Below are 26,455 nucleotides of genomic sequence, written 5' to 3' on the forward strand. Positions count from 1 at the left end.
CACAGCGACCCCCGGCCGGGGAGGAAACCCCGGAAAACCGCCGGGAAACTGCCCTGGGGAGCGGTGGCGGGCGCGGGGGGAGAAAGCCAGGCGCTCCTGGTAGCCCGCCCCTCCGTCGTCACATGATCGCGCGGGGCGGAAAACGGGGACCCGAGGCCGCCGCGACGCCCTGACAGGTCGGCGAGAAGGTAGGGAAGGGGCGGGACGATGCGGCCGAGGAGGAGTGCGCCTGCGCCGTGGGACTCGCCGGGCCCGCCGCTTCCGGGTTCGCGCGCGGAGACCGTCCGAGGACTGAAGGTCCTTGACTGGGGATTGGGTGGGGGTGGGGGTGGGGTGGGGGTGGGGCGCGACACGGGGAGGTCGAGCCTCTGGACCGCGCGGCGTTGCCCCGGACTGTTGTCGTAGGGTTTCCTCAGATCCTCCCACATTGGACACGGGAAGGAGGACAAAAGTCGCACTGGGATGAGGCCTCCGCTTATCTTTTGTTAAGATAATGGCATCCTTGTTGCCAGAGGAATGGCTTCGGGGAGCTGGGCGTGGGAATGCGGGCCGCCTCCCCGGTCGAGGGTGGGTGTGGACCAGAATGTGACCGAGCCGGCCGTTGAGAGCTCTTGGAATCCCGGCTTTTTTGCTTCCACAGTCGTCGCCGTATCGCCATCGAAGTGACAGATGTCCACGTTTAGGAAACGTAGCCTCGGAGAAATTGTAATGAAAACCGAAAGCTCCCCGTCCTCAGAGGCAGCCACTTTCAACCATTTTTAAAATTCTGATTCCAAAACAACTGCTACACAAAATACATGCTAGCTCTTGATTTGTTCGTTTTTAGTGACCTTTTGACTTCACACCACTGTGATGAAGACCTGAGCACTCTACACCATCTCCTTTAACTTCTCCCTAACTCATCCTTATGACTTATTTATTTTTTTTCACCCTTATGACTTTAAACAGCATACGAATCCACTGTTTTGGAAAACTATGCACTTCATACTCTTATTTATAGCATCAATTTTTAGTAACAGTACTGGGAATGGGGCAAAGTAAGTGAGGCATTCACCTCTGATATAATTTAAGGGAGCACTGGTCAGGATGAATGAAGACAATTCAGTTACTTGAACTTACAGTGAATCAGCATTCACTGATTTTTCCTTTTGCCCCAGATTCCAATATATCAGGGCAAGGCACTGTTACTGATTGTGTTTTTAATACCTCCCTCCCCCGCCCCCCAAGCTTTAAAATATTTAGTTTGGCTACTGTGTTTGGACTGTTGTCCTGGTCCAAAGCCCGCTCTTTAGATACCGCTGACATAACATCATAAGACAAAGGTGGGGTGATTGCTTACTCAGGTAAGGAAAGGCTCTACTTGGCAAAGCTTTGGCAGTGTCTCAGGAGAAAATAAGGCCAGATTTTTTTTTTTTAAATTTTATTTATTTATGATAGTCACACGCAGAGAGAGAGAGAGAGAGGCAGAGACACAGGCAGAGGGAGAAGCAGGCTCCATGCACCGGGAGCCCAATGTGGGATTTGATCCCGGGTCTGCAGGATCGTGCCCTGGGCCAAAGGCAGGCGCCAAACCGCTGCACCACCCAGGGATCCCCTAAGGCCAGAATTTATTAAGAGTTGGAAGTCTGGTCTAAGATGTGTCTGTCAGTCCAGGGTTTGGTAAGAACCCTGTATAACAGTAGAAAATTGGTGGAAACATCAAGGCAAAGGAATTCAGATAATCTCAGTGGGCAAACTGCTGTTGATGATCAAGCCATTTGCCTGGGCTGGACAGTCAAGAAGAGTAACCAAAAGAAAAAAAAAAAAAAAGTGCTAATGAAGGCAGAGGACCACAAAGTCCCGTTAATGGAAGCAGTAAGATGTGGTTTGGGTTCTCTGTGTCCAGGCTAAGTGGGGTGTAGATGGTCTTCATGAGTACATCTATTCAATAAATATTTAATAATGTCCCAGACGCGGTTTTAGGCACGGAGAATACACTGAGGAATAATGCCCTCATGGAGCTGATAGTCTAGTGAGAGACGGGGGCATGAAACAAGTGAACAAATCACACTCTTTGAAATTCTACCATTTAGGAAAATGCAATGAAGAAAATAAATCAAGCTAAGGGGGTAGAGTGACTGGGGTTGGAGAATGCTAATTTAGATAGGGTGGGCAGGGACGGCCTTGCTGAGGAAGAGGAGGATGACCTGGGACCTAAAGGGGGAAAGAGAAACAGTACTGTGACAGTCTGGGGAAGGCTGCTCAAGCCTGAGGAGAAGCAGTGTGCAGGTCCCGAGGGTGAGGAAGCGTGATGGCCAATGAGAGCTGAAAGGTAGGCCAGGTGCAGACCCCTTGTGGCACTGCGGGCCAACACAGAGACTTTCCGTTTTAATAGGAATTTATAATAGGAAGTCTTTAATAGATTTTCAATGGGATCATGTGATCTGATTTACATTTTTAAACTTTTATTTTTTTTCACTTTTAAACATTTTATTGTGGAAATGTTCAAAAGGCTTAAACATGTACGAAGGTAGAAGGAATAATACAAAAAACCCCATCTACTTTTCACCCAGGTCCAAGGATTATCCACTGTACCTCCACCCAGTTCCCCTCCATGTTAATTTTAAGCATATCTGATATCATATTCTTTTTTTTTTTTTAGCGTTTTTTTGTTTGTTTGTTTGTTTGTTTGTTTGTTTGTTATGATAGTCACACACACAGAGAGAGAGAGGCAGAGACACAGGCAGAGGGAGAAGCAGGCTCCATGCAGGGAGCTCGACGTGGGACTCTATCCCAGGTCTCCAGGATCGTGCCCCGGGCCAAAGGCAGGCGCCAAACCACTGCGCCACCCAGGGATCCCTGATATCATATTCATAAGTACTTTTTTTTTTTTCATAAGTACTTTTAGTATATATCTTTAAACAATTTAACACAATCCTAATACCCTTATAACACTTGGGTATATTAACAATTTCTTGTCATTGTAATCAATATTCAAATATTTCATAAAAAATTGTCTGCCATTGGTTTGTTCAAATCAAGGTCCAAACAAAGTCTACCCATTGTAGCTGATAAGAATCTTAATCCTCTTTTTTTTTTTTTTAATCCTCTTTTAATATATAGGTTTCCACTCTATAATTTTTTTCTTCAACTTATTTGTTGAAAAAGCTAGGTCGGGGCACCTGGGTTGCTTGATCAGTTAAGTGTGTGACTCTTGATCTCAGCTCAGGTCTTGACCTCTCAGGGTCCTCAGTTCAAGTCCCATGTTGGTCTTCATGCTGGCTGTGGAGCCTACTTCTAAAGAAAAAAAGAAAAGAAAGAAAGAATTGGGTCATTTTTTTGTATTGAATTTCCCACAATCTGGATTTTGCCATCTCTGTGGTATCTTTAACATGTTTCTCTGTTTCTGTATTTGCTGTAAGCTGTTGGTTTTACCTAGAGACATTGTTAGATTCAGACTGAGGTTCTGGCAGAAAATACTCCCTTCGGCATAGTTTCCATTTTAAAATAGCACTCTAGGGGATCCCTGGGTGGCGCAGCGGTTTGGCGCCTGCCTTTGGCCCAGGGCGCGATCCTGGAGACCCGGGATCGAATCCCACATCGGGCTCCTGGTGCATGGAGCCTGCTTCTTCCTCCGCCTGTGTCTCTGCCTCTCTCTCTCTCTGTGACTATCATAAATAAAAAATAAATAAAAAATGAATTAAAAAAATAAATAAATAAAATAGCACTCTAAAATATCAGGTGGCTCAGCAGTTTAGCATGTCTCATGAATAAATAAATAAAATCTTAAAAAAAAATTAAAAATATCACTCTGGTTGTTACAAGAAAGGGAACAATAGAAGGAAAATAGTGGAAACAAAGAGACCAATTTTGAAGCCGATGAAAGCTTGGACTGGAGTGGCTTGGAGGGAGTGAAGTGCAGCAATTCAGTATGTATTGTGATGTAGAACTAGCGGAAATTCGTGACCAGTCAGATGAGACCATAAGAATAGGGAGGCATCAAGAGTGACTGGTGGGCTTGAGCAGATGGAAGACAGCGGTGCTGTCGTGCTGTCGGGGACAGAGTGGGGGTGACTTGGAGGTCATAGTAGAGCCACAGACCTTGGTTCTGGTAAAACGTCACCCACCTGTGCCTATTGCCTCTCCTTCTCAGGACCCACAGACATGGCCAAAAAGAACAGTAGAACAGCAATTATCAAATAAAGGAAATACAATACTGTTGATACCACACCATAATCTACAAAGCTTTTCATGAATTATAGTTGTCCAACAATGTCCTTTGTCTCCTGCACCCGAGATCCCATCCAAGATCATGAATTATATTTAGTTGTATTAGTTTCCTAGGCTGCTATAACAAAGTACCACAGACTAGGTGTATTAAATACCAGACATTGTGTCATAGTTGGGGGAGGTCTGAAGTCCAGATGTAGACAGCTTTGGATCCTTCTGAGGCTGTGAGGGAGAATCTGCTCCTTGCCTTTCTCTCAGCTTCTGATAGTTTGCTGGCAGTTCTTGGTGTTCCTCAGTTTCTATCCACATCGCTCTGACCCGTCTTCATCTTAATCTCTTTTAGGTGGAGCATCTCGTCTTCTGTGACTGACGTTTGAAGTCAGTAAGCCAGCTCTATAGTGTCCTTCATTTCAAATGTCTGATATCTCTTCATGATTAGATTCAGATTATGTATTTTTTGTAAGAATACCACAAAAACCATGTGTCTGTGTCAGTGCATCATATCCAGTATGACACGAAGGTCATATTTGCTAAGTTCCTTGACTGTGAAGGGGATCATTTTTCTCTTTCTAACTAATAGGTAATCCATAGGCAGATATGTTGAAATCATGTAAATATCCTGTTCCTCATCAGACTGTTACCTAATACGTGTAATATCCATTGATTATTCTTCCCTGAATATCTTTTTACCCTGATGATTGCAAAACTTTTCAATTGTAAAACATTGTAAAACAATCCTTTTATTTGGTAAAATTCATGTAGTTGAGATTATATTTAAAATCTGTGAAAATCCCCACAGGATAAAATCTTTGTGGGGGGGGCATAGTTCACATCGTGTGGTGTAACTTGGGTTTTAATGTTGAAGACTCATTGTGCAATATCAGCTAACAAAGAATTGCAGCTTTAAAAACATTTATGAGTGGCTTCAGGAATGTGCAGAGACAGTGTTGTGCTCCTAGAGAGTAGGGGGGCTTGACACATCTCTTCCATCTAACTATTCCTAACTTTTATCCTGTTATAATAAACTGGTAATCTGTTCTAATTGTGGAATACTAAACATACACAATCAAGATTCTTATCTCCAAGAAAGAAACCCAAAGCTGATAAAAGCTATAATGAACATAGTTACAGGTGTTACTTCCCTGACCTTCAATCTGACCTTCCATTCTACTACAGAAATCTTAGTAATTGCTTCAGAAAAAAAAATGAAAGAAGCAATCAGATCGGGTCACCATCCTTCCTGCATGGTATTTTCAAATTTCCCAGTCATTAAAAAAAAAGGACTATTTCTCTTATTCATAATGTGGACTTTTTCTCCCAAGAGTAGATGTTTTGCCTTGGGGAATGAAAAGGACAAGGCTCTGAAGTACAGGTTATGCCATTACTCAGACTTGTAAAGACAGTGCTTGAAGCCTGGCTAAGCCATAAGAAAAGCCAGTCTTGATAGATCTTCTCAGAAACTTCTTTGAATGTCTGATGATATATGGATAATAATTTACGGAACCAACTGTGTTTATTGTAAATTAACAGAAGTGTTTTAATAAACACATAGTAACTTATGACTGAAAAAAAAAATCAGAGAAGCCTGGGTGGCTCAGTTGGTTAGGCATCTGGCTCTTGGTTTTGGCTCAAGTCATGATCTCCTGGGTCGAGGGATTGAGCCCTGTGTTGGGCTCTGCACTCATAGGGTTGTCGGCTTGATGATTCTCTCCCTCTGCTCTCACCTCCCCCCCCCCAAATAAATAAATATTTTTAAAAATTAATAAAATAAAAAATCCAGACACCTGGTGGCTCATTCAGTTAAGTGTCTGCCTTCAGCTCAGGTCATGATCTCAGGGTCCTGGGATTGAACTCCAAGTTGGGCTCCTTGCTCAGTGGAGAGTCTGCTTCTCCCTCTTGCTCTCCGTCTGCCTCTGCCCCTCGCCCTACTCATGTGCGCTAACTCGCTTTCTCTCAAATAAATATATATATATTTAAAGAACAAATAATCAGTGATGGGGCACCTGGCTGGTTCAGTCAGAAGAGCATGCTAGTCTTGATCTTGAGGTTGTGGGTGTGAGCCCCATGTTGGGTATAGAGATTATTTAAATAAATAAACTTTAAAAAAATCAATGAGTTTGAAATTTGCAAAAGCATATACCCCTCCAAAGAGTCAATTCTGCTGTATGATAATTCAAAAAATAAAATTAATGGTGTAGTTACTTATAGTTTAACTTATAGTATGTGTAGTACTTGAGAGTAGAAAAATTACTTTTTGTTTTTAAGATTTATGGTTAAGATCAGATGGTTAAGCATCTGCCTTCAGCTCAGGTCATGATCTCTGGGTCCTGGGATCGAGCCCCAGGTTGGGCTCCCCGCTCAGTGAGGAATCTGTTTCTCCCTCTGTCTCTGCCTCTCCCCTCCACTCATGCATGTATGCGTGCTCTCTCTCTCTCTCTCTCTCTCTCTCTCAAATGAATAAATAAAACACTTTTAAAAAATAATGAAAAGATGTATTTATTTTAAAGAGGGGTGGAGGGAGGAGCAGAGGGATAGAATCCTCAGGTAAACTCGCCACTGAGCACAACCCAACGCAGGTTTCAATCCCAGAGCCCTGAGATCATGCATGACCCTACCTGAAACCAAGAGTCACACGCTTAACCCACTAAACTGACTAAGCCACTGAGGTGCCCCTAGAAAAATTACTTTTTAAACAAGATTCTAGGGCAGCCCCGGTGGCGCAGCGGTTTAGCCTGCAGCCTGGGGTGTGATCCTGGAGACCCGGGGTCGAGTCCCACGTCAGGCTTCCTGCATGGATCTCGCTTCTCCCTCTGCTGTGTCTCTGCCTCTCTCTCTCTCTCTCTCTCTCTCTCTCTGAATAAATAAATAAATCTTTAAAATAAAATAAAATAAAAAACATTCTAAGGTTTTGCCTTTTTGCTAGATTGAACAGAATTGTCCCCTTTATCCAATACTGGAACCAAACATTTTTCTCTTTTCTTGGCTGATTTTTGGATTTTTGGTTTTAACTTTTTGCTTCTCTCTCTTGCCAAAAATTATTAGGGGGCTCTCTCATTTCTGGGGACAAGAAAGAACAGGTTTACTCCCTGGTCGCAGGGATACCGACCATCTGCACTTAGGGCTATAGGACTGGGCCTTGGCCAATTGCCCTGTGCTGCTGTTCTGTACCCACTGTCTTGAAATGCCCTTTGACCAGTAACACTGCCCAATGACCTTGTTAGAGGATACTAAAGCCAATTGTACAAGGTTCTAGGTGACATTAAGCTGCTGCTGCCTTTTTTTTTTTTTTTAAGTAAGCTCCATGCCCAGCGCAGAGCCCAATGTGGGGGTTGAACTCACGACCCTGAGATCAAGACCTGGGCTGAGATCAAAGGTCAGATACTTAACCAACTGAGCCACCCAGGTGCCCCTAACATTAAACTTGTGCACTAAAGCTGTGTCATCTGGCTTCTGCAAGGGTCTTACTTGGGATGATTTAATTACCATTTTCTGTGTTTCTGTCTTGGTTTATCCCATCGAGCAGCTCAAGCTATCACCCTTGGCCATCCCATTGTCACTGATATCTATTCCAGAATCCCTACTTCTCTAACATTTTCTACATGTGGATCCTCATGTTCTGGAGTGTTCTTTCACACTTACACAGATATACATATTATATGTACATGGCTGCTCCATACCTTTTTTGCTGATGGTCTATCTTGGAGATCTTGCCATATAAGTGCCTACAATGCCTCATCTTAAAAAGCCTGCCAAGTGTCCTATGCATCATTATCATGTGACTTATTTAACCAGTGTTTTCTTATAATTACTAACAAAAGGTCAACCCTAGTCTAACCATGAGTAAAACATCAGACAAACTGAAACTGAAGGTCATTCTACAAAATACCTGAGTAGTACACTTCAAAACTCTCAAGGCCAGGGCAGCCTTAGCAGGGCTAAGCAGGACCCTCCCAGGGTCGAGTCCCCGTCAGGCTCCCTGCATGGAGCCTGCTTCTCCCTCTGTGTTTCTGCCTTTCTCTCTCTCTCATTCTCTGTGTCTCTAATAAATAAATAAAATCTTAAAAAAAAACAAAAACCAAAAACCTCTCAATGCCAAAAAGCAAGGAAAGTCTGAGCAACTGTCACAGCTTGGAGGAATCTAAAGAGACAACTGAATATAATGTGGTAGTCTGGAAGAGACTATGGACCAAAAAGAAGCATCCAGGAAAAAACTAAAGGAATCCAAATGAAGTGTGGTGTTAATAACACATTGATACAGGTTCATTAATTGTGACAAATGTGTCATACTAACATAAGATGTTAATTATAGGGAAAACTGGGTATGATATACCATCTTTACAGGTTTGGTTGCTTTTTTTAGAGGTGGGGAGAGGCAAAGGGAGAGAGAATCTTAAGTAGGCCCCATGCCCAACGGGGAGCCCTATGAGGGGCTTGATCTTACAACCCTGAGATCAACACCTGAGCTGATATCAAGAGTTGAATGCCCAACCGATTGAGCCACCTGGGTACATTTTTTAAATAAACTGTATTTTAGGATAGTTTTAGAGATGCCTGGGTGGCTCAGCAGTTGAGCATCTGCTTTTGGCTCAGGGCATGATCCTGGAGTTCCGGGATCAAACCCGCATTGGGCTCCCGCTTCTCCCTCTGATTGTGTCTCTGCCTCTTTCTCTGTGTCTCTCATGAATAAATAAATAAAATCTTTTTAAAAAATGATAGTTTTAAATTTATTTTTAAAGATCATTTATTTATTTATTAGAGAGAGAGAAAGAGGGAGAGAGAGAGAGCATAAGCAGGGGAAATGGCAGAGGGAGAAACAGACCCCTACTGAGCAGAGAGCCCCATGAAGGGCTCAATCCCAGGACCCTGGGACCATGACCCAAGCCAAAGGCAGATGCTTAATCTACTTAGCTACCCAGGTGCCCTAGATTTGTATTTTAAAAAACTTGCAGGGGCATCTGGATGGCTCAGTCAGTTGAGTGTCCGACTCTTGATTTCAGCTCAGGTCTTGATCTCGAGGTCATGGGTTCATGCCCTGCACTGGGCTCCACACTGGGTGTGGAGCCTCCTAAAAAAGAAAGGAAGACTCCCTTTATGTACAACAATGAAAGAATGCCATAATATATTAAGTGAAAAAAATTAAAATACGGAACACCATATATAGTATAGAGGAAGGAGTTGCGTGTGGTGGCTCAGTCGGTTAAGCATCCTACTCTTGATTTCAGCTCAGATCATGATCTCAGGGTTGTGAGATTGAACCTGGAGTCTGGCTCCATGCTGGGTGTGGAGTCCGCTTGAGATTCTCTCCCTCTGTTCCTCCCCCTATACTGTCTTGTGCTTACTCTCAAATAAATACATAAAGTATTTTTTTTAATTTATAGTATAGGGGGGAAATAAATATCTACTTATCTTTGTTTTTATTTGCATAATGAAACACTGGTTACATAAGAAATGAATAAAAATGGTTTTCTTTAAGGGCCAGGGTTGGCAGACTTTCAACACAGGTCAGATCCAGCTCATTGCATGTTTTCGTAAATAAAGTTTAAGGAACAAGCCTCACACATTTCTTTGTATTCTCTGCGACTGTCTTCATACTGTAATGGCTGCATTGAATAGTTGTGACAGAGATCGTGAGTGACCATGTGCCCTTTTATAGACCCCTCCTCGGAGGATCAGGGTGGGAATGGGTTGCATAGGGATTGGAGTGGGACAACGGTTCTCCCCGTAGATTTTTTTGCAAAGATTTATTTACTTTTTGAAGAGAGAAGCAATGTGAATGCATGGGGGAGGGGCTCAAGGGGCAGAGGGGGAGAGAGAGAGTCTCAAACAGACTCTGTAGAACAGGAAACCTGACATGGGGCTCAATATCATCACCTGAGATCATGACCCAAGCTGAAACCAAGAGTCGCATATCCAACTGACTGTGGCACTCAGGTGCTTTTATCTTTTATATATATATACATATTTTAAGATTTTATTCATGAGAGATGCAGAGAGAGAGGCAGAGACATAGGCAGAGGGAGAAGCAGGCTCCCTGCAGGGAGGCCCCTGCGGGACTTGATCCCAGGACCCTGGGATCCCGACCTGAGCCAAACGCAGGCGCTCAACCACTAAGCCCTCAAAAAATGTTTTTAATATTAAACTACCACTCGCTGGAACTAGCCTTTCAGGTGTTGCTGGTCTTAGGTTCTGTTAACCATAGTCTTGTGTTCTGCTTGGTTTGTCAGGAATCTTCAAAAATCCCTCTCCACTATTTGGGATGCTGCCCAAACCTGGGATCTATTACTTCCCCTGGGAAGTCAGTGCTGGCCAAGTTCCCGATGGGGGCGCGCTGAGAACATTCGGCAGGTGAGAATGGTTTCTTCATCATGTGGTTAGGAGGGTGTTTCAGTGCCTCCCACCCCACCTCCTGCCAGAAAAAAAAAAACAATTAAAATAGTGTTATTATAAGGGTTTTTTTTGTTGTTTAATTTTTAAAGTTTTCTTTGATCAAGTCATCTCTACACCCAACATGGGCTTTGAACTCACGACCCCAAGATCAAGAGTCACATGCTCCCCTGACAGGTAGTCAGGACCCCTTGTCTACTTATTTTTTAAATGCCAAAACATTAATATGTTTCATTGGAAAAAAGTGTAGGCAATCCACAAAGTGTAAAGCAAGCAAGCAAAAATCACCTGGAATCCCACTGTCTGGACAGCCACTGCTAACCTCTGGTGATTAATTTAGACACATTCATGAGTAGTAGGTACATGAATATGTGGATGGGTGTGTGTTCACACAACATTAAGTATAGCATTATCAGGAAAGTGCAAATTAAAGCCATAATGAGATGCTCCTCCTATATGCCCAGTAGAGTGAAGAAACCAAGTGCTGAGGAGGGTTTGGGGCCACTAGAACTCCTGTGCACTCCTGGTGGCAACTAGCTCTTTTGGAAAACAGCCTACAGGTTTTGTTTTTTGTTTTTGTTTTTGTTTCTTATAGCCTACAGTTTTTTAAAAAGCTAACAGGACACCTGGCTGGCTCAGTCCATAGAACATGTGACTCTTGATCTCAGGGTTGTGAGTTCGAGCTCCACTTTGGGTGTAGAGATTACATTAAAAAAATAAAATCTTAAAAAATAAATAAACCAGCCCCCCCCCCCATTACATGTTGTATGGCTCCATTTATGCAAAGGTTTAGAAAATGCAAAAAACATCAATAGTGGGGGGAAAAAAAGCAAGCCAATTGCCTGCAAGGATTGCCTGGGTATGGTGGGTAGGAGTATTACAAAAATGCAAGAGGGAAGTTCTTAGGGTGATTAAAACCATATGTTCATTATTGATTGTTTTGACAGTTTCTCAAGGGTAAACAATGTCAGATGTCAAATTGTGTACCTTAAATATGTATAGTTTATTATATTTCAGTTATATATAAGTAAAAGTGGAAGGGAAGAGCATACGTTCCAGAATGTTAAAAAGGAGGAGGGCAAAAGACTTGAAGAAACACTGCACAAAAGAGGATATATATATATCCTCACCACGTAGCAGTCATACAAAAAGTAAACAATTTTGCATATGACAAAATATATATATTTATATAATATACACACGCACAAAAATGGACAATAAACACATGAAAAGATTCAACATCATTAGTCACAGGGAAATGCAAATTAAAACAGGCCAGGAAGTCAGGGGAAGAGATGTGGAAGGGAAAGAATCCCAGCAACCTAGGAGAACCTCTTTGGCATCAAGAGTTGAAGGTTGCAGGGCACTTGCGGGGGCTCAGGGGGATGGGGTAAATGGGTGATGGGCATTGAGGGCACATGATGAGATGACCACTGAGTGTTATACTATATCTTGGAAAATTGAATTTAAATAAAATATTTAAAAAATAATAATAGGGCACCTGGGTGGCTCAGTTGAACATCTGCCTTCGGCTCAGTTCATGATCCCAGAGTTTTGGGGATCAAATCCTGCACTGGGCTCCCTGCAGGGAGCCTGCTCCTCCCTCTGCCTGTGTCTCTGCCTCTCTCTCTGTGCCTCTCATGAATCAATCAATCAATAATAAATAAAATCTTTAAAAAATAATTATAATGGTGATAAAAATAAAAAAAATAGAATAAAACCACAATGATATGTTATATTCGTGCCCACTAGGATGGCTAAAATTAAAAAGACTGACCATACCAAGTACCAGCCAGGATGTGGAGTAACTAGAACCGTCACACATTGCTGCTGGGAGCATCAAATAGCACAACCATTTTGAAAAACAATTTGGCAATTTCTTTTAGAGTTTAACAGTTTGACCATAACTCTATAGTCCCATTTGGGTATTTCCCCTAGAGAAATGAAAGCATATATCAGCCAAGAGATTTATATGCAAAAGTTCATACCAGTTTATTCATAAGAGCCAAACACTGGAAGCAAACCAAACAAGCTGATGGATGGAGAAACAAATTCTCAATAATAATTACAGCAGGGGCCCTCGGTGGCTCAGTTGTTTAGGTGTCTGCCTCCAGCTCAGGTCATGATCCCAGGGTCCTGAGATGGAGCTCCATCCATGTCAGGCTCCCTGTTCTGTGAGGAGCCTGCTTCTCCCTCTCCCTCTGTTTGCTTTTGTTTTCTATCTCTATCAAATAAATAAATAAAATATTTTTAAAAAGTAGTTCCAATAGGGTGCTACCGAACAAATAAAAGGAATAAACTGCTGATTTACCCAACAGCACAAATGAATCCATAAAACCATTATGCTGAGTGAAAGAAGCTAGACACAAAAGAATATATGCTGTTGTGATCTGATTTATATAAGATGCTTGAGTAGGAAAACTCACCTGTAGAGACCAAAGTCAGTGGTTGCCTGGGGTGGGAGTTGGGGAGGCGGACTTCAGAGTAGTGGCACAAGAGAACTTGTGGGGGTGATGGAATGGGCCAAATCTTAATTAGGGTGCTGGTTATATATCAGTTTATACTTTTGTCACCATTCATGAAACAGGTGCCTTGTGATACATGTAATTCATATCTTCACAATGTAGACTGAAAACAATTTTTTGAACTTGTTGCTGCCATTTTATTTCTCTGATCAGAGGCCCATGGATTTATTGGCCTTCCAGAACCTTTCAAGCTTTTTGAGTTTGTTCTGTTTGCGGACAGAAATGATCGCACTTTCTCTGACCTGCAGGTTGTGCCTCTATGACATGACCCAATCCCGAATGACCCTGCGAGCTCAGCATGGATCTGACGAGCACCAGATCCTGGTCTGCACCAAGCTAGTGGAGCCGTTCCAAGCCCAGGTGGACTCCCTGTACCTTGTCCTTGGGGAACTCGAACACCAAGGTAAACTTGTGGATTTATTTATTTATTTATCAATCAGTCAATCAATCAATCACATGTCCTTTCCACTCTGGGTCCTGGGCCTGCCTTCTGACGCAACAGGAGTCCCTCACTGGGTTTAGCTTCCCTTCCACAGCAGGCCAAAAGTTCAAGGACTCATAGAAAACAGATGTTATCAGGCTCAGTGGACCTGCTCCAGGGAAGTGAGAGGAGAGAGAAACCATGAATTATTGAGGGCCAACCACAAGCCGGGCCTGGTACTACACGGTTTACTTCAGTCTTTTTCAATTTGCACACCAGGTCTTAAACTGAGTCTTATTGTTGCTGTTCCATAGATAAGAAGACCAAGGCAAAGAGGATAGGGCTGGAATAACAGGCCAGGAAGTCAGGGGAAGAGATCTGGAAGGGAACGAATCCCAGCAACCTGGGAGAACCTCTTTAGCATCAAGAGTTGAAGGCTGCAGGGTACCTGGGGGTGCTCAGTGCATAATCTCAGGGTCGTGGGATCGAGCCCCGCATCAGGCTCCCTGCTCAGTGAGGAGTCTGTTTCTGCCCCTCCTTGTGCCACTCCTCCTGCTCATTCTCTCTCTCTCTCTCTCTCTCTCTCTCTCAAATAAATGAATAAAATCTTGGAAAAAAAAAAAGAGTTGAGGGTTGCTCTTTATTTTATTTTATTTTTTTTTAAATTTTTTTTTTATTTATTTATGATAGTCACACACACACAGAGAGAGAGGGGTAGAGACACAGGCAGAGGGAGAAGCAGGCTCCATGCACCAGGAGCCCGATGTGGGATTCGATCCCGGGTCTCCAGGATCACGCCCTGGGCCAAAGGCAGGCGCCAAACTGCTGCGCCACCCAGGGATCCCCGAGGGTTGCTCTTTAAAACCCAGGTACTGGGCAGCTCGGGTGGCTCAGCTGTTTAGCGCCGCCTTCAGTCCAGGGCATTATCCTAGAGACCCAGGATCAAGTCCCACATCGGGCTCCCTGCATGGAGCCTGTTTCTCTCTCTGCCTGTGTCTCTGCCTCTCTCTCTCTCTGTGTCTCTTGTGGATAAATAAATAAAATATAAAAAAAAAAAAAACCAACAACCTAGGTACTCAAATGAATTCTTTGCCTCCCTCTCTGGCCATCCCTATGTCATCTTCCTTTACATAGTTGATATCATACTAAATAATGTATCCGATTATTTAGGCTTCACATTATATTGTAAATATTTCCCCATGTTTTTAAAATTTTGTAGATACAGTGTTTATGGCTATATAATATTTTATAGATTAGATGTATATCAGTTCACACAATCATTGCACGTTTATATTGTTTCTGTTTTTTTGTTCTTAAAAATATACTATACGTTTACTGGTTAAAGACATTATGGTATATTCAGTTAGTAGAATATTATGCAGCCATTAAAATGGTGTAAATTTATATCAGTTGACATGAAAAGATGTTCACAGTATCCTCTTTTTTTTTTTTTTCCTTTGAGAGAGAGTGAAAGAATGTGTGAGTTGGGGGTGGAGGGACAGAAGGAGAGAGAATCCCAGGCAGGTTCCATGCCCAGCACAGAGCCCAGTGCGGGACTCCATCCCACAGCTCTGAGATCTTGACCTGAGCCAAAATCAAGAGTCAGACTCTCAACCAGCTGAGCCACCCAGGCGCCCCGATGTTCACAATATCTTATTAAGAAAAAAAGCAGTTTACAAAACAATATGTATTGTATGATCCCCCCATTTTTTTTAAGATTTTAGTTTTAAGTAATTAATCTCCACACCCAACATGTGATTTGAATTTACAAATCCAAGATTAAGAGTTGCATGCTCTATCAACTGAGCCAACCAGGCACCCCTGATATACATTTTTATGTATATAAAAAAATTAAATTTGAAAGATTACTCACCAAAATGTTAATAATAGTTATTTTTGTACTTTTATTAGCATTTTACAATGAAAATGTATTACTTTTATAGCCGGGGGGGAGGGTGGAAACATTAAAAAAAAATCTATATATCAGGGTGCTGGGTGGCTCAGTTGGCTAAGCATCTGACTCTTGATTTCAGATCAGGTCTTGATCTCAGGGTCATGAGTTCAAGCCCTGAACTGGAGCCTACTTTTTTTTTTTAAGATTTTATTTATTTATTCATGAAAGGCACAGAGAGAGAGAGAGAGAGAGAGGCAGAGACACAGGCAGAGGGAGAAGCAGGCTCCATGCAGGGAGCCTGACGTGGGACTCGATCCCGGGTCTCCAGGATCACGCTCTGGACTGAAGGTGATGCTAAACCGCTGAGCCACCCGGGCTGCCCTGGAGCCTACTTTAAAAAAAAAAAAATATATATATATATATATATATATATATATTTTTTAAATTTATCCACCTCAATTAATATTTTTAATACTTTAATATATATTAAAAATGCTATAAATTAATACCTTCATGCACTTTGTCCATTTTCTGATTATTTCTTCAGGATAGTTTCCTAAAAGTAGAATTGCTCTATTGAAGGATGCAAACATTTATGTTTCTTGCTTTATACCACCAACTTCCTTTCTAAAAGTCATGGGTGGTTTTTAACTCTGGATGAAATGTTATTAGATGGTGCTTACTTTAATTGTCTTTGATTTAATAAAAGTTAATCTTTATTCAGGCTTAAGCCTTTGAACTTGCTTACAGAGTTCCTACCCTCAATATTGAGAGGCAGGAGGAAAGTGGGTGGGAATGGGTACAAAGGGCCTTTGCACAAATGATTTCCATTTTGACTACAGCCCAAGTCACCTGAGGCTTTCTTCTTCTTCTTCTTCTTTTTTTTTTTTTTTTTAAAGATTTTATTTATTCATGAGAGAAACAGAGAATGAGAGAGAGGCAGAGACACAGGCAGAGGAAGAAGCAGGCTCCATGCAGGGAGCCCAATGCGGGACGCGATCCCAGGTCTCCAGGATCAGGCCCTGAGCTGAAGGCAGCGCTAAACCGCTGAGCCACCGGGGCTGCCCCTGAGGCTTTTTTCTGTACCTCCAGCCCTGCAGTGAATCTTGGGAGCTCCTGGGAGCCTGCCGCTCAGTGTCCAGGATGCTAAGGCCCGACTGCAAATACAGAGGTTGAAACAAAGGTGGGACAGCAGGCCAGGAGGAGAACAGGACCTGGAGGGGACATTTAGAATTACTTGTGGGAAGAAAATTAAGAAAAACTTTGTTAAAGTTCAACACATATAATTTTTTAAATTTAATATATTTTTAAAAGATTTTATTTATTCATGAGAGACACACACAGAGAGAGAGAGAGGCAGAGACACAGGCAGAGGGAGAAGCAGGCTCCATGCAGGGAGCCTGATGTGGGACTCTATCCCGGGTCTCCAGGATCATGCCCTGGGTTGAAGGCGGCACTAAATGTCTGAGCCACCTGGGCTGCCCCTAAATTTAATATTTCAAATCAAAGATGCACAAAAGTAGGATGGACCTCCCCGTACCCATCACCCAGATTCAGCAGGGACCCATAGTCTGCTGTTGCCTGCATTTTATTTACTTATTTTGCTGTCCTCCTTTAGAGCAAATCTGACATCATTTCATTTACCCATAAACACCTCATATGCTTCTACCAGTACCACAATCACACCCAACAACATAGCTGTCCTTTGATATAATCTAATCCCATGTCCACGTTCATTCCATTCCCCTCCATCGGTTTTTAAAATTGGTTACTTCAGATCAGGATCCAAAGTCCATTTACTGCATTTGGCTTCCATAACCCAGGTCTCTGTAAGAGTTCTGTCCTCCTCTCTCTCTCTCTCTCTCTCTCTCTCTCTTTTGGCATTTATTAGAGAATTTGGGTCTGAAATTGGCTGATTGCTTCCCCCTGGTTGCATTAAGCCTTCTTTTCCCAGCCTTTTCCTGAATGGATTGGAGTTCAGGGACAGCTCATGGTTGATGAGGAAAAGTTCTTTAGAGAAGAATCCCAGGGCATAAATGCAGGAAATGTCGAAAGGCACCTCCTTAAAAGACCTGATAAAATAATGAATCCAGGCAAGATCGTTATCACTGGCTGCTCCCATCAGGCTATCAGCCCATGAAAACAGGGCAGGAACGCCGCGCAGCAGGGACCAGCCAGCAGCACCGGGACCTGCCTCACAGGCCAGACTCTGCAGAGGCAGATCCATCAGCCGGGAAGGCACAGACAGCGCAGCACCACTCTCTGTCCTTGCCCGCACCCCCCAAACCTGAACCTGAAGGATCGAGCCTCAGGTCAAGCGGCATTCTCTCTGGGCTACTTGATCGCTTCTTATTATTTTCATCACAATCTATGTGTTTTTTCTTTCTTAAAAAAAATTTCTCCGTAAACTTCTAGTTTTTTTTTTTTTTAATTTTTTTTTTAAATTTTTTTTTTATTTATTTATGATAGTCACACACAGAGAGAGAGAGAGAGAGAGAGAGAGAGAGGGAGGCAGAGACACAGGCAGAGGGAGAAGCAGGCTCCATGCACCGGGAGCCCGATATGGGATTCGATCCCGGGTCTCCAGGATCGCGCCCTGGGCCAAAGGCAGGCGCCAAACCGCTGCGCCACCCAGGGATCCCCCTTCTAGTTTTTAAATAAGACATGCTCATCATTTGAAACTAACACACGGAAGGAAAGACAACGATGAGGAGGGAGGGGCAGAGTGTGAGCCGAGCCTGGAGGTGGCTGCTGGTCCCTAGTCTACAGGGTGCCTGCATGGCTGCCTTCACACCTCCTCTGTCTATCTTGTCCTGGTCAGGTCCCAAGTCCCATGGGGCACAAACATCAACTAGACACAGATCTAAGATCTGTTGGGTGGCAAGGTGAGCAGTTCTGAGGACAGCCAGGAGGCCAACTAAAGTCACCTTTCTGAAGCGCCTGGCTGGCTTAGTCATAAGAGCATGTGACTCTTGATCTCGGGGTTGTGCGTTCAAGCCCCATGTTGGGTGTAAAGATTACTTAAATAAATAAAATTATATATAATATATATTATATATAATTATATATTTAAGTAATATATATATATATATATATATATATATATATATATATATATATGTAAAGTCACCTTCCTGAAATTTGTGCACACAACTAGCCAAGGAGGCCAAAGGTGAAGAAATGCCGTACCAGAAATCCACTGGCTCTGACTTGTTCTTTGGGTACCATCCCAGAGCCTGAGGACTTCCTGCCCAGGGCTGAGGGGTGGGGACACAGTCTTCTCTCCATTCTGCTCCAGGGCCCCTGGGAGAATTCTCTCAGTTGCAGATGACCTTGCCCACAGCGAGAGGCTGCCCTGGAGCCCTAGCCATAAATCCCATGAATCCCACCTGCCTGATTTTCCTCCAGCTGACTCCTGTTACCTGCCCCTACAGGCCTTCCTGTTGGGTTGTCGCCTGGAACCTTTGTTCCTGCCTGAAGGGCTCCTCTTTCTGCGCTGGCCTTCCCCAGGACGTGCCTGAAACCTGTTCTCTTTGCCAGGACAGCGATTCCCCTCTGTCCCCATGTGAAGCCTGGTCATCCTCCCAGGGCCCAGAGGCAGGCCCAGCAGCCTGCTGGCTGATAGATCGGCTTTGCCATTCCACCTTTGTCCTCTGCTGCTAACCGGTTCTGCCACTAGGCACCTCTGCCCCACTTCTGCCTCCCATGGCCACGGCCACACCTCTGCCACCTGAGACTGCAGTTGTGACTCTGGGTGCCTCTCTGCTCTTCAGCCCCCACAGGACCTATGCACTCTGGGCTCCTCCTTTTCCTCCCACCTTCTGTCCTGGTCATGGCCTCCTCACTGCCATGGCCACCCCTTTCTTGGAGGAAGTTTCTGGCACTTACCTTCCATCACCAATGCCTGATGAACCCCCAACCTCCGCCCTTGCGGGTCCCGCCTGCCTGCTGCTGATGGAGAAGGTTCCCACGCTCCGTGGGTTCCTAGCATGATGTTAAAGTCTCTTGTCGCACTGGGGCCTCCCGTGTGTCCCCGTCAACCCTGTCCCACAACCCACAAACAGCTGTTTCTGGCATTTGCCTGTCACGGGAGACCCCTACTTCATCACCTCCCTGCTCCTGCTCCTTTCATCAGGTCCAGCAGAGGCCGCAGCAGCTCCTCCTAAAGTCACCTGTGTCCACAACCCCCTGTGGCTTCTTTCTTCTGTCTGGGTGGAGGGCCCTTCCTCAGCCCCTGTGCTGTGACCCACGGCCGGTCCTCCCACAGGGACTTGGCTCTCCCAACTGAGTCCTTAACCAGTTACTGCTGCCTCTTCCCTTTCTGAGTATAAATCACTCAAGCCTCTTCTATATTAAGATAATAACAATAACAGTGTTCTCTTCTGCTCTGTATCCCTACCTCACTCTGGCCCTCCTTCCCTCTTTCCTCCCCACACCTCTGCCCACTGCATGCCCACTACCCTGGTCATTCAGTCCTTCAGTTCTGGGTTCGTTAAACTTGCAAGAAATTCTTCTACAGGACTTCCTAGTCATCTTGTCTGTAAACTCTGTTCTCCCCTCCCTGCAGCATCTCCTCAAATGCTGTTCCTCGCATTCCAGTTTCAAGGGCCTGCGGATGCTCTGACAGGACTGCCCAGTCTGTCCCTTGTGATTATCCTATTTATTAAGGTCACTTCTGTGTTTGATAGTGTTTTTCATCCACAGGGAGAAACAATATGTTCCTCAATATAAATCTAAGATGGAGGGTTTCCCCAGGCTGACGAGAGGAAAGTGCTGATAGGCATCGAGTAAGAAAAGTTCTGTGCAGGGTGCCTGGGTGACGCAGTGGGTTGGACACTGACTCTTAGTTTCGGCTCAGGTCATAATCTTGGGGTCGTGGGATTGAGTCCTACCTGCATCAGGCTCCATGCTCAGTGCTGAGTCCATTTCAGATTCTCTCTCCCTCTCCCTCTGCTTCTCTCTACTCATGCGCACTCTCTCTGTCTCTCAAATAAATAAATAAAATGTTTAAAATAAAATGAATCTAAAAAAAAAGTTCTGCGCAATTAAGTCAGATAACTAAGAACATCTTCATACAGGAAGTTGTTGTGTTTTTTGTAAAGATTTGTTTTATTAGAGAGGGGGCCAGGAGGGGCAGAGGGAGAGGGAGACTCTCAAGCAGACTCCTCTCTAAGTGGGGAGGCTGATGCAGGACTCCAGAAAGAACCAACAGTCTACACTGATGGCTAGATCAGGGTAGTGTCCCACACTCACTGCTCCATAGGCCGTGCAGCCTCTGCAGCCTGGCCCCAGGGCCGACAGAACCTGAGGACACACAGGTAACCTGATTCAGACAAGTTCATCTTCCTGTGTTGGAGACTGGAATCTAGACATTCTGACCCTCTGAATTCTGCCCCCATGCTGTGTTAAACCAAGAAAGTGGTTCTAGGGTGCCTGGCTGGCTCAGTTGGTAGAGTGTGCAACTCTTGATCTCAGGGTCATGCGGTCATAGAGCGTACTTAGAAAAAGGAAAAAAAAGAAGGAAAGAAAGTGGCCTAGACCAGGAGACTAGGAGGAAAGCTAGGCATGACCTATCTAACAAAAGAGCCTATATTTCAAAACCGCATCAAAAGAACACAGGATAATGTCCTAGAGCATTGAATATGTTTGTTGACATGCCCAGAGAGCATAAAGAACATGGATGAAAAAAGAAAAAAAAAAGAAAGAAAGAAAAAAGAAAAGAAATCCAGAGTGCCTGGGTGGCTGAGTCAGTTGAGCATCTCACTATCTCAGCTCAGGTCTTGATCTCAGGGTTGTGAGCTGTTCTCCCCACCCATGTGGAGCCTAGTTAACAAAAAACCTGTTAGGGCAAACCCCAGAAGTCTTTCCAGCTTGATGTCACCTGCATGTTGACAAATCTTTCCATCAAGTCAGCACAGCATGTGCCAGAAGCACCTCCCAGCCCCTCATCCAGGGTGGGTTGACTTGGCCCTACAAGGCCAAACTCCTCCCCCTGGATCCCAATTTCCAATGCCAGTGGGGCCCAGTATGCCAAGGGGGGAAAATGGGATGGGATGGTGATAGAGACCCCTCCTCAACCCCAGGGACTCGGGGCCTACAGAGAAGGTGGCAGGAGGTGTCAATTAAGATGACAAAGAACAGAGGTAGAGGGTGCATCTACCTGGCCCTTCCTCGGTGGAGAAGTGGGACTTCCAGGCCATCCCGTGTTCCAAACAGGTGTGATCACATGCACCAGCCCCACCGTTCTGAAGCCCAAGTAGAGAAAAGTGACCAGTATCTCGCATACCAGCCTTCAGACTCCTCCTGTCAAAGTTCAGGCCTGAGAGCAAGTCCAGGGAAAGAGCTGGAATGCATCTGTAAGGTGTGTGGCTGACACGGGCTCAGTCACTGCTAGTGCCTTGTGCTTGTGTCTTTCAGACGGAGGCTCCGTGGTGAAGGCCCGGGTGCTGACTTGTGTGGAAGGAATGAACCTGCCCTTGTTAGAACAAGCCGTGCGGGAGCAGAGGAGGTACCAGGAAGAGAGGGACAGCAGCCAGTAGCAAATGGCAGTTCCTGGCAACCGCCACCCCCCTCGCCCCCCAACCGGCTCCTGAGGCTGAGCCCACTGGAGACGCCTGAGGAGAGAAGATCCAGGACCTTCCTCAGAATGACACCCTCTGGAGCCAGAGAGCGCCTTTGCTAATTTGGATCATTCCAGACACACCCTCCCCTCACCGGGAGCCCGTGGGAGGCTGAGCTGTGGGGTGCTGGGCGCTGGGCCTCGTGTGGGAATATGGAGGGTTCTGGAAGGTCCTCATGAATAAAGGCCCCAGTGGGGGAGACCTTGTGTTGTGTGCACGTGGTGCAGCGCCGGCCCGGGCCAGGAGGGGGAGCCGCCGAGCAGGAAGCCTGTCTGCAGTGAGGCTCCGGGAGCACAGGGTTTCTGGTGAATTCTGGGCCGGGGTTTGCCGGAGGGGTGCTAGGAGCCTCTGGGAGCCTCCAGGGCCCGGGGGGCCGGCTCAGGATGCAGGGGGGGCGCCCCACCAAAGTTCTGCCTTCAGAGGAGGCCGAGCGCCCCCAGCATTTGGGGCCCAGCCCCTCACCCTGGCCATGCGGCCTGGGGCAGGACCGTGGCTCCAGAAACTCTTCCTGACCCCTGACCCCTGCCTCAGGCTGACTCCGGCCCCTCAGGCCGCCCTCCTGGCTGCCTTCACCCCCAGAGCCTGGGCCCCGCGGGCAGAGGCAGGGGCTCGCTGGGAAGTTTGGGCCCTCCTGCACCCCGTAGCCGGCCCGGGAGGGCTGGGGTGAGGGGGGCAGAGGCGGGCGGCGTGTCCGGGGGCCGGGGGCAGCCGGCCAATGCCCCAGGCGCGCTCTGTTTCCTGGGCAGCTCTGCGGCCATGGATGTGTTCCAGAAGGTAGAGAAGATCGGAGAGGGCACCTATGGGGTGGTGTATAAGGCCAAGAACAAGGAGACGGGGCAGCTTGTGGCCCTCAAGAAGATCAGGCTGGATCTGTGAGTGCCGCCGCCCCCGGAGGCCCCTGCCCCCTCAGGGCTCCACGCCCCCCGCTTGGGAGTGTGCCCGGGTTCCGTGGGTGGCCCCGCCGGGCCACGCTTGCCCAGCGCCCTCGGCGGGTGTGTGCTGAGGAGCTCGGCGCCCCACTGCCGGCGCCCGGGCCCGCTTCCGGGAAGCGCAGCCGCAGGTGACCCCGGGCGGGAGCACCCTGCTCGCTCGGCCTCCACTGCTGCGCCCTCCCGCCCCGCAGGGAAACCGAGGGAGTCCCGAGCACCGCCATCAGGGAGATCTCCCTGCTCAAAGAGCTTAAGCACCCCAACATCGTCAGGTGAGGTGGGGAAGCAGGTGGGGAGGCCGGGCCGCCCGGGCCAGCGGGGGCCGCGTGGTGACCCGTGTCCCCGGTCAGGCTGCTGGACGTGGTGCACAGCGAGAAGAAGCTTTACCTGGTGTTTGAGTTCCTCAGCCAGGACCTGAAGAAGTACATGGACTCGGCGCCGGCCTCCGAGCTGCCCCTGCACCTGGTCAAGGTAGCGAGGGCGGGTGCGGAGGGCCCGGGCGCGCCCACCGGCCGCCGTCGCTCAGGCAGCGTCGCCGCGGCTCGGCAGAGCTACCTCTTCCAGCTGCTGCAGGGGGTGAGCTTCTGCCACTCTCATCGGGTCATCCACCGAGACCTGAAGCCCCAGAACCTGCTCATCAACGAGCTGGGGGCCATCAAGCTGGCCGACTTCGGACTGGCTCGAGCCTTCGGGGTGCCCCTGCGCACCTACACCCACGAGGTACCGCAGGACGGCGGGGCAGGGGCGACAGCTGAGGGGACGTCACCCGAGCACCCGGCCCCCTGAAGGATACCGGCTTCTCGCCCCCACAGGTGGTGACACTCTGGTATCGCGCCCCTGAGATCCTCTTGGGCACCAAGTTCTATTCCACAGCTGTGGACGTCTGGAGCATTGGTTGCATCTTTGCCGAGATGGTAGAGAGAGGGACGGGCATGGCCACAGGGAGGCCGCAGGCAGGGTCCCGCTCGGGGTGGGGAGTGGGACTCTGATTCTCCCTTGAGGGGTGGATTTCTGGGGTGTTTGGGACTGGCTCTGGGACTAAGAAAGCGAGCCTTATTCCAGAAAAGGGCGGGATTCTTCGCCCAGCCCTGGGAAAGACATCTTAACTGGTTTTGGATTCTGTAGGACAAGGGAGTGGGCCCCACACCTTCTCTTCCTCATTTCAGGTGACCCGCAGAGCCCTGTTTCCTGGTGACTCTGAGATTGACCAGCTCTTTCGAATCTTTCGGACCCTGGGGACACCCAGTGAAGCCACGTGGCCAGGGGTCACCCAGCTGCCTGACTATAAGGGCAGTTTCCCCAAGTGGACCAGGAAGGGGCTGGAGGAGATTGTGCCCAGTCTGGAACCAGAGGGCAAGGACCTGCTCATGGTAGGTACAAGTGGGAGGCAGCGCAGGGCGACAAAGCCTGCTACCCCCACGGAAGTGCCTCTTTGTCAGCCAGCCCGTGTGTCACCCCAGCTCCTCCAGAGTCCAGCTGGTCTCTTTTCTGACCCCTGAACACAACTCGCTTGTCCCTGTCCGTGTGTATTGATGGTTCAACCTGGAGGCATCACCCCTGAAAAGTCCAGGGCTCATGTTTCTTTTTAAAATTTTCTTCTAGTTAGCTTTGTTTTTATGCTCTAATAGTTACCTTTAAGATTTTATTTATTTGAGGGCACCCCGCGTGGCTCAGCGGTTTAAGCGCTGCCTTCAGCCCATGGCACGCATGATCCTGGAGACCTGGGATCGAGTCCTGCGTCAGGCTCCCTGCAAGCTCTGCCTGTGTCTCTGCCTCTCTCTCTCTCTCTCTCATGAATAAATAAAATCTTTAAAATAAAATCTTAAAAAAAAAAAGATTTGAGAGTGAGCGAGCACAGGCAGAGGGAGAAGGAGAAGCAGACTCCCCGCTGAGCGGGGAGCCCAACCTGGGGCTCGATCCCATGACCCTGAGATCATGACCTGAGCTGAAGTCAGACCCTTAACTGACTGAGCCACCCAGGCCCCCGATAGTCGCCTTCCTTTGTAAGCTTTCCCAGGCAGGGAGCTTGCCTCCTTCCATAGCAGTTGCTCTTCCCGGGAGGCTGTTCCCTGCTGTCTGGGCCCCTGCCATGGTCTGAGCCCACCTGTCCTGTTGCACATCCTGACCTGTTGGGCTGGCCCAGGCCAGACTGCCCAGGCCTCAGGCAGAGCCATCCATTCTTACCCACAAAGACTCCGAGCCACATCTGTCTCTTTAATCTGGTGTTGGGCCAGAGGAAGGCAGGGCAGTATTTTCATTTTTCCAGAGGCCTGTGTTTATCTACCAGCCCAATGCCAGCAGGATGGCATATACCTCCAGCCACGGCTCTTAGCACCCCATCCTGGCTACTCCCAGGCAAGGGGTCCTTCCACAGCCCAGCTGGGCTTAGGGACTCTGAGTTCCTGTCTCACCCCTGAGAAGTCTGTCTCAACCAGAAGTAGGCTGAGGCTGGGAACCCCAGGTAGGAAGAAGCCAGACGGACTGAGCCTCTGGTCTGCAGGAGACAAGGATGACTTCCAGGCCGGCCTAGAACGAGCTCTTTGTCCCCAGGTTCTGACAGGTCCAGAACGGCTCATGAGCTGGGAAGTAGTAGGTGCATGTGGTTCCTGTTTGAAGGCAGCTGCTCTGGGGCTTGGGACTCACCCCCCTGGGGGCTGAGGGTAACTCCTCTCTGGGCCTGGCCACCCGAAGGCTCAATCTCTTTCCTCTCCTCTTCCTTCCTCCACAGCAACTCCTGCAGTACGACCCCAGCCAGCGGATCTCAGCCAAGGCTGCCCTTGTGCACCCCTACTTCTCATCTGCCGAGACCTCCCCAGCTCCCCACCAGTGTGTGCTGGAGCGTTTCTGCCGATGAGGAGGTGGGAGGCCCTCAGCCTCGGGGCCTCTCTCCAGCTGCCTCCCTTCCCACTTCCCCCAGAAAGAGAACAATCTGGGAGAGAGCAAAACTTTGAGGAATTTGGCATCAGCCTCCAGAGAGCTGAGTTTGGGTGTTAGTTTTGTCAGCAGGTTAGCACGTTCCCGTTCCCGTGATGTTTGTTGGGTTCAACAGGGCCATTTCAAGATAGGGGTAGTTAGTCTGGCTCCCTGGCGCTGGAACAATAGTTACCAAGGCGGGTGGGAAGCCTGCCCTCTGGCAGCGAGGCAGAGCCAGCCCCCGCGCCCCAGCGGAAGGGTGCCCCCTGCTGGTCTTTACGGCTTTAAAATGTTTTGGGAGAAAAGCTGCATTCCAGTTAAGCGTCTGAGTTAAACAGGGAGCACGGCCAGGGAGAGGGAGGATATTTTCCTGATCCCAGCATAGGTCGGGGTGTGTGGCGGGTTCTAAGTAGTTGTCTGTACTCAGGATATGCTTATGTTCGTTTGCCTCTGGTTTTGAAAACAGGAAATAAAAGTGATGCGTTCGTTCCTGAGCTGTCCAGTGTTTTCTTCCTCAAAGGGGGTCACCAGGGACTTGCTGACAAGGGGGAGGTTGACAG

At 47.2% G+C, this 26,455-nt stretch overlaps 1 protein-coding gene across 10 annotated transcripts; it reads left to right on the top strand.

The window, feature by feature from the left end:
• The first annotated feature begins 48 nt into the window (after nucleotides 1-48).
• Nucleotides 49-26,382, top strand: CDK3 (cyclin dependent kinase 3). Of its 10 annotated transcripts, none has more exons than XM_041726622.1 (11): nucleotides 49-188; nucleotides 10,434-10,554; nucleotides 13,367-13,521; nucleotides 21,851-21,941; nucleotides 22,800-22,925; nucleotides 23,177-23,254; nucleotides 23,333-23,453; nucleotides 23,532-23,702; nucleotides 23,795-23,896; nucleotides 24,149-24,352; nucleotides 25,711-26,382. In XM_041726622.1, exons 2-11 carry the CDS (start codon nucleotides 10,466-10,468, stop codon nucleotides 25,834-25,836), a joined length of 1,263 nt encoding a protein of 420 aa, XP_041582556.1. In that variant the 5' UTR covers nucleotides 49-188; nucleotides 10,434-10,465; the 3' UTR covers nucleotides 25,837-26,382. The 10 variants fall into 10 exon arrangements, with proteins under 10 accessions (XP_041582556.1, XP_041582547.1, XP_041582552.1 ...); XM_041726618.1 differs by adding an exon at nucleotides 4,553-4,591 and having other exon boundaries at nucleotides 52-188; nucleotides 23,333-23,702; XM_041726616.1 differs by adding an exon at nucleotides 4,553-4,587 and having other exon boundaries at nucleotides 52-188; nucleotides 23,333-23,702.
• The last annotated feature ends 73 nt before the right edge of the window (nucleotides 26,383-26,455 follow it).

This window comes from Vulpes lagopus, chromosome 12 (genome assembly GCF_018345385.1).
Source record: "Vulpes lagopus strain Blue_001 chromosome 12, ASM1834538v1, whole genome shotgun sequence".
Lineage (NCBI taxonomy): Eukaryota > Metazoa > Chordata > Mammalia > Carnivora > Canidae > Vulpes > Vulpes lagopus.

Coding starts and splice junctions, on each gene's coding strand:
- CDK3 (XM_041726613.1), top strand. CDS start 10,466: ATGCTGCCCAAACCTGGGATCTATTACTTCCCCTGGGAAGTCAGTGCT. Junction 13,522..21,850: donor TGGGGAACTCGAACACCAAG/GTAAACTTGTGG, acceptor TGTGTCTTTCAG/ACGGAGGCTCCGTGGTGAAG. Junction 22,926..23,176: donor AAGAAGATCAGGCTGGATCT/GTGAGTGCCGCC, acceptor CCCGCCCCGCAG/GGAAACCGAGGGAGTCCCGA.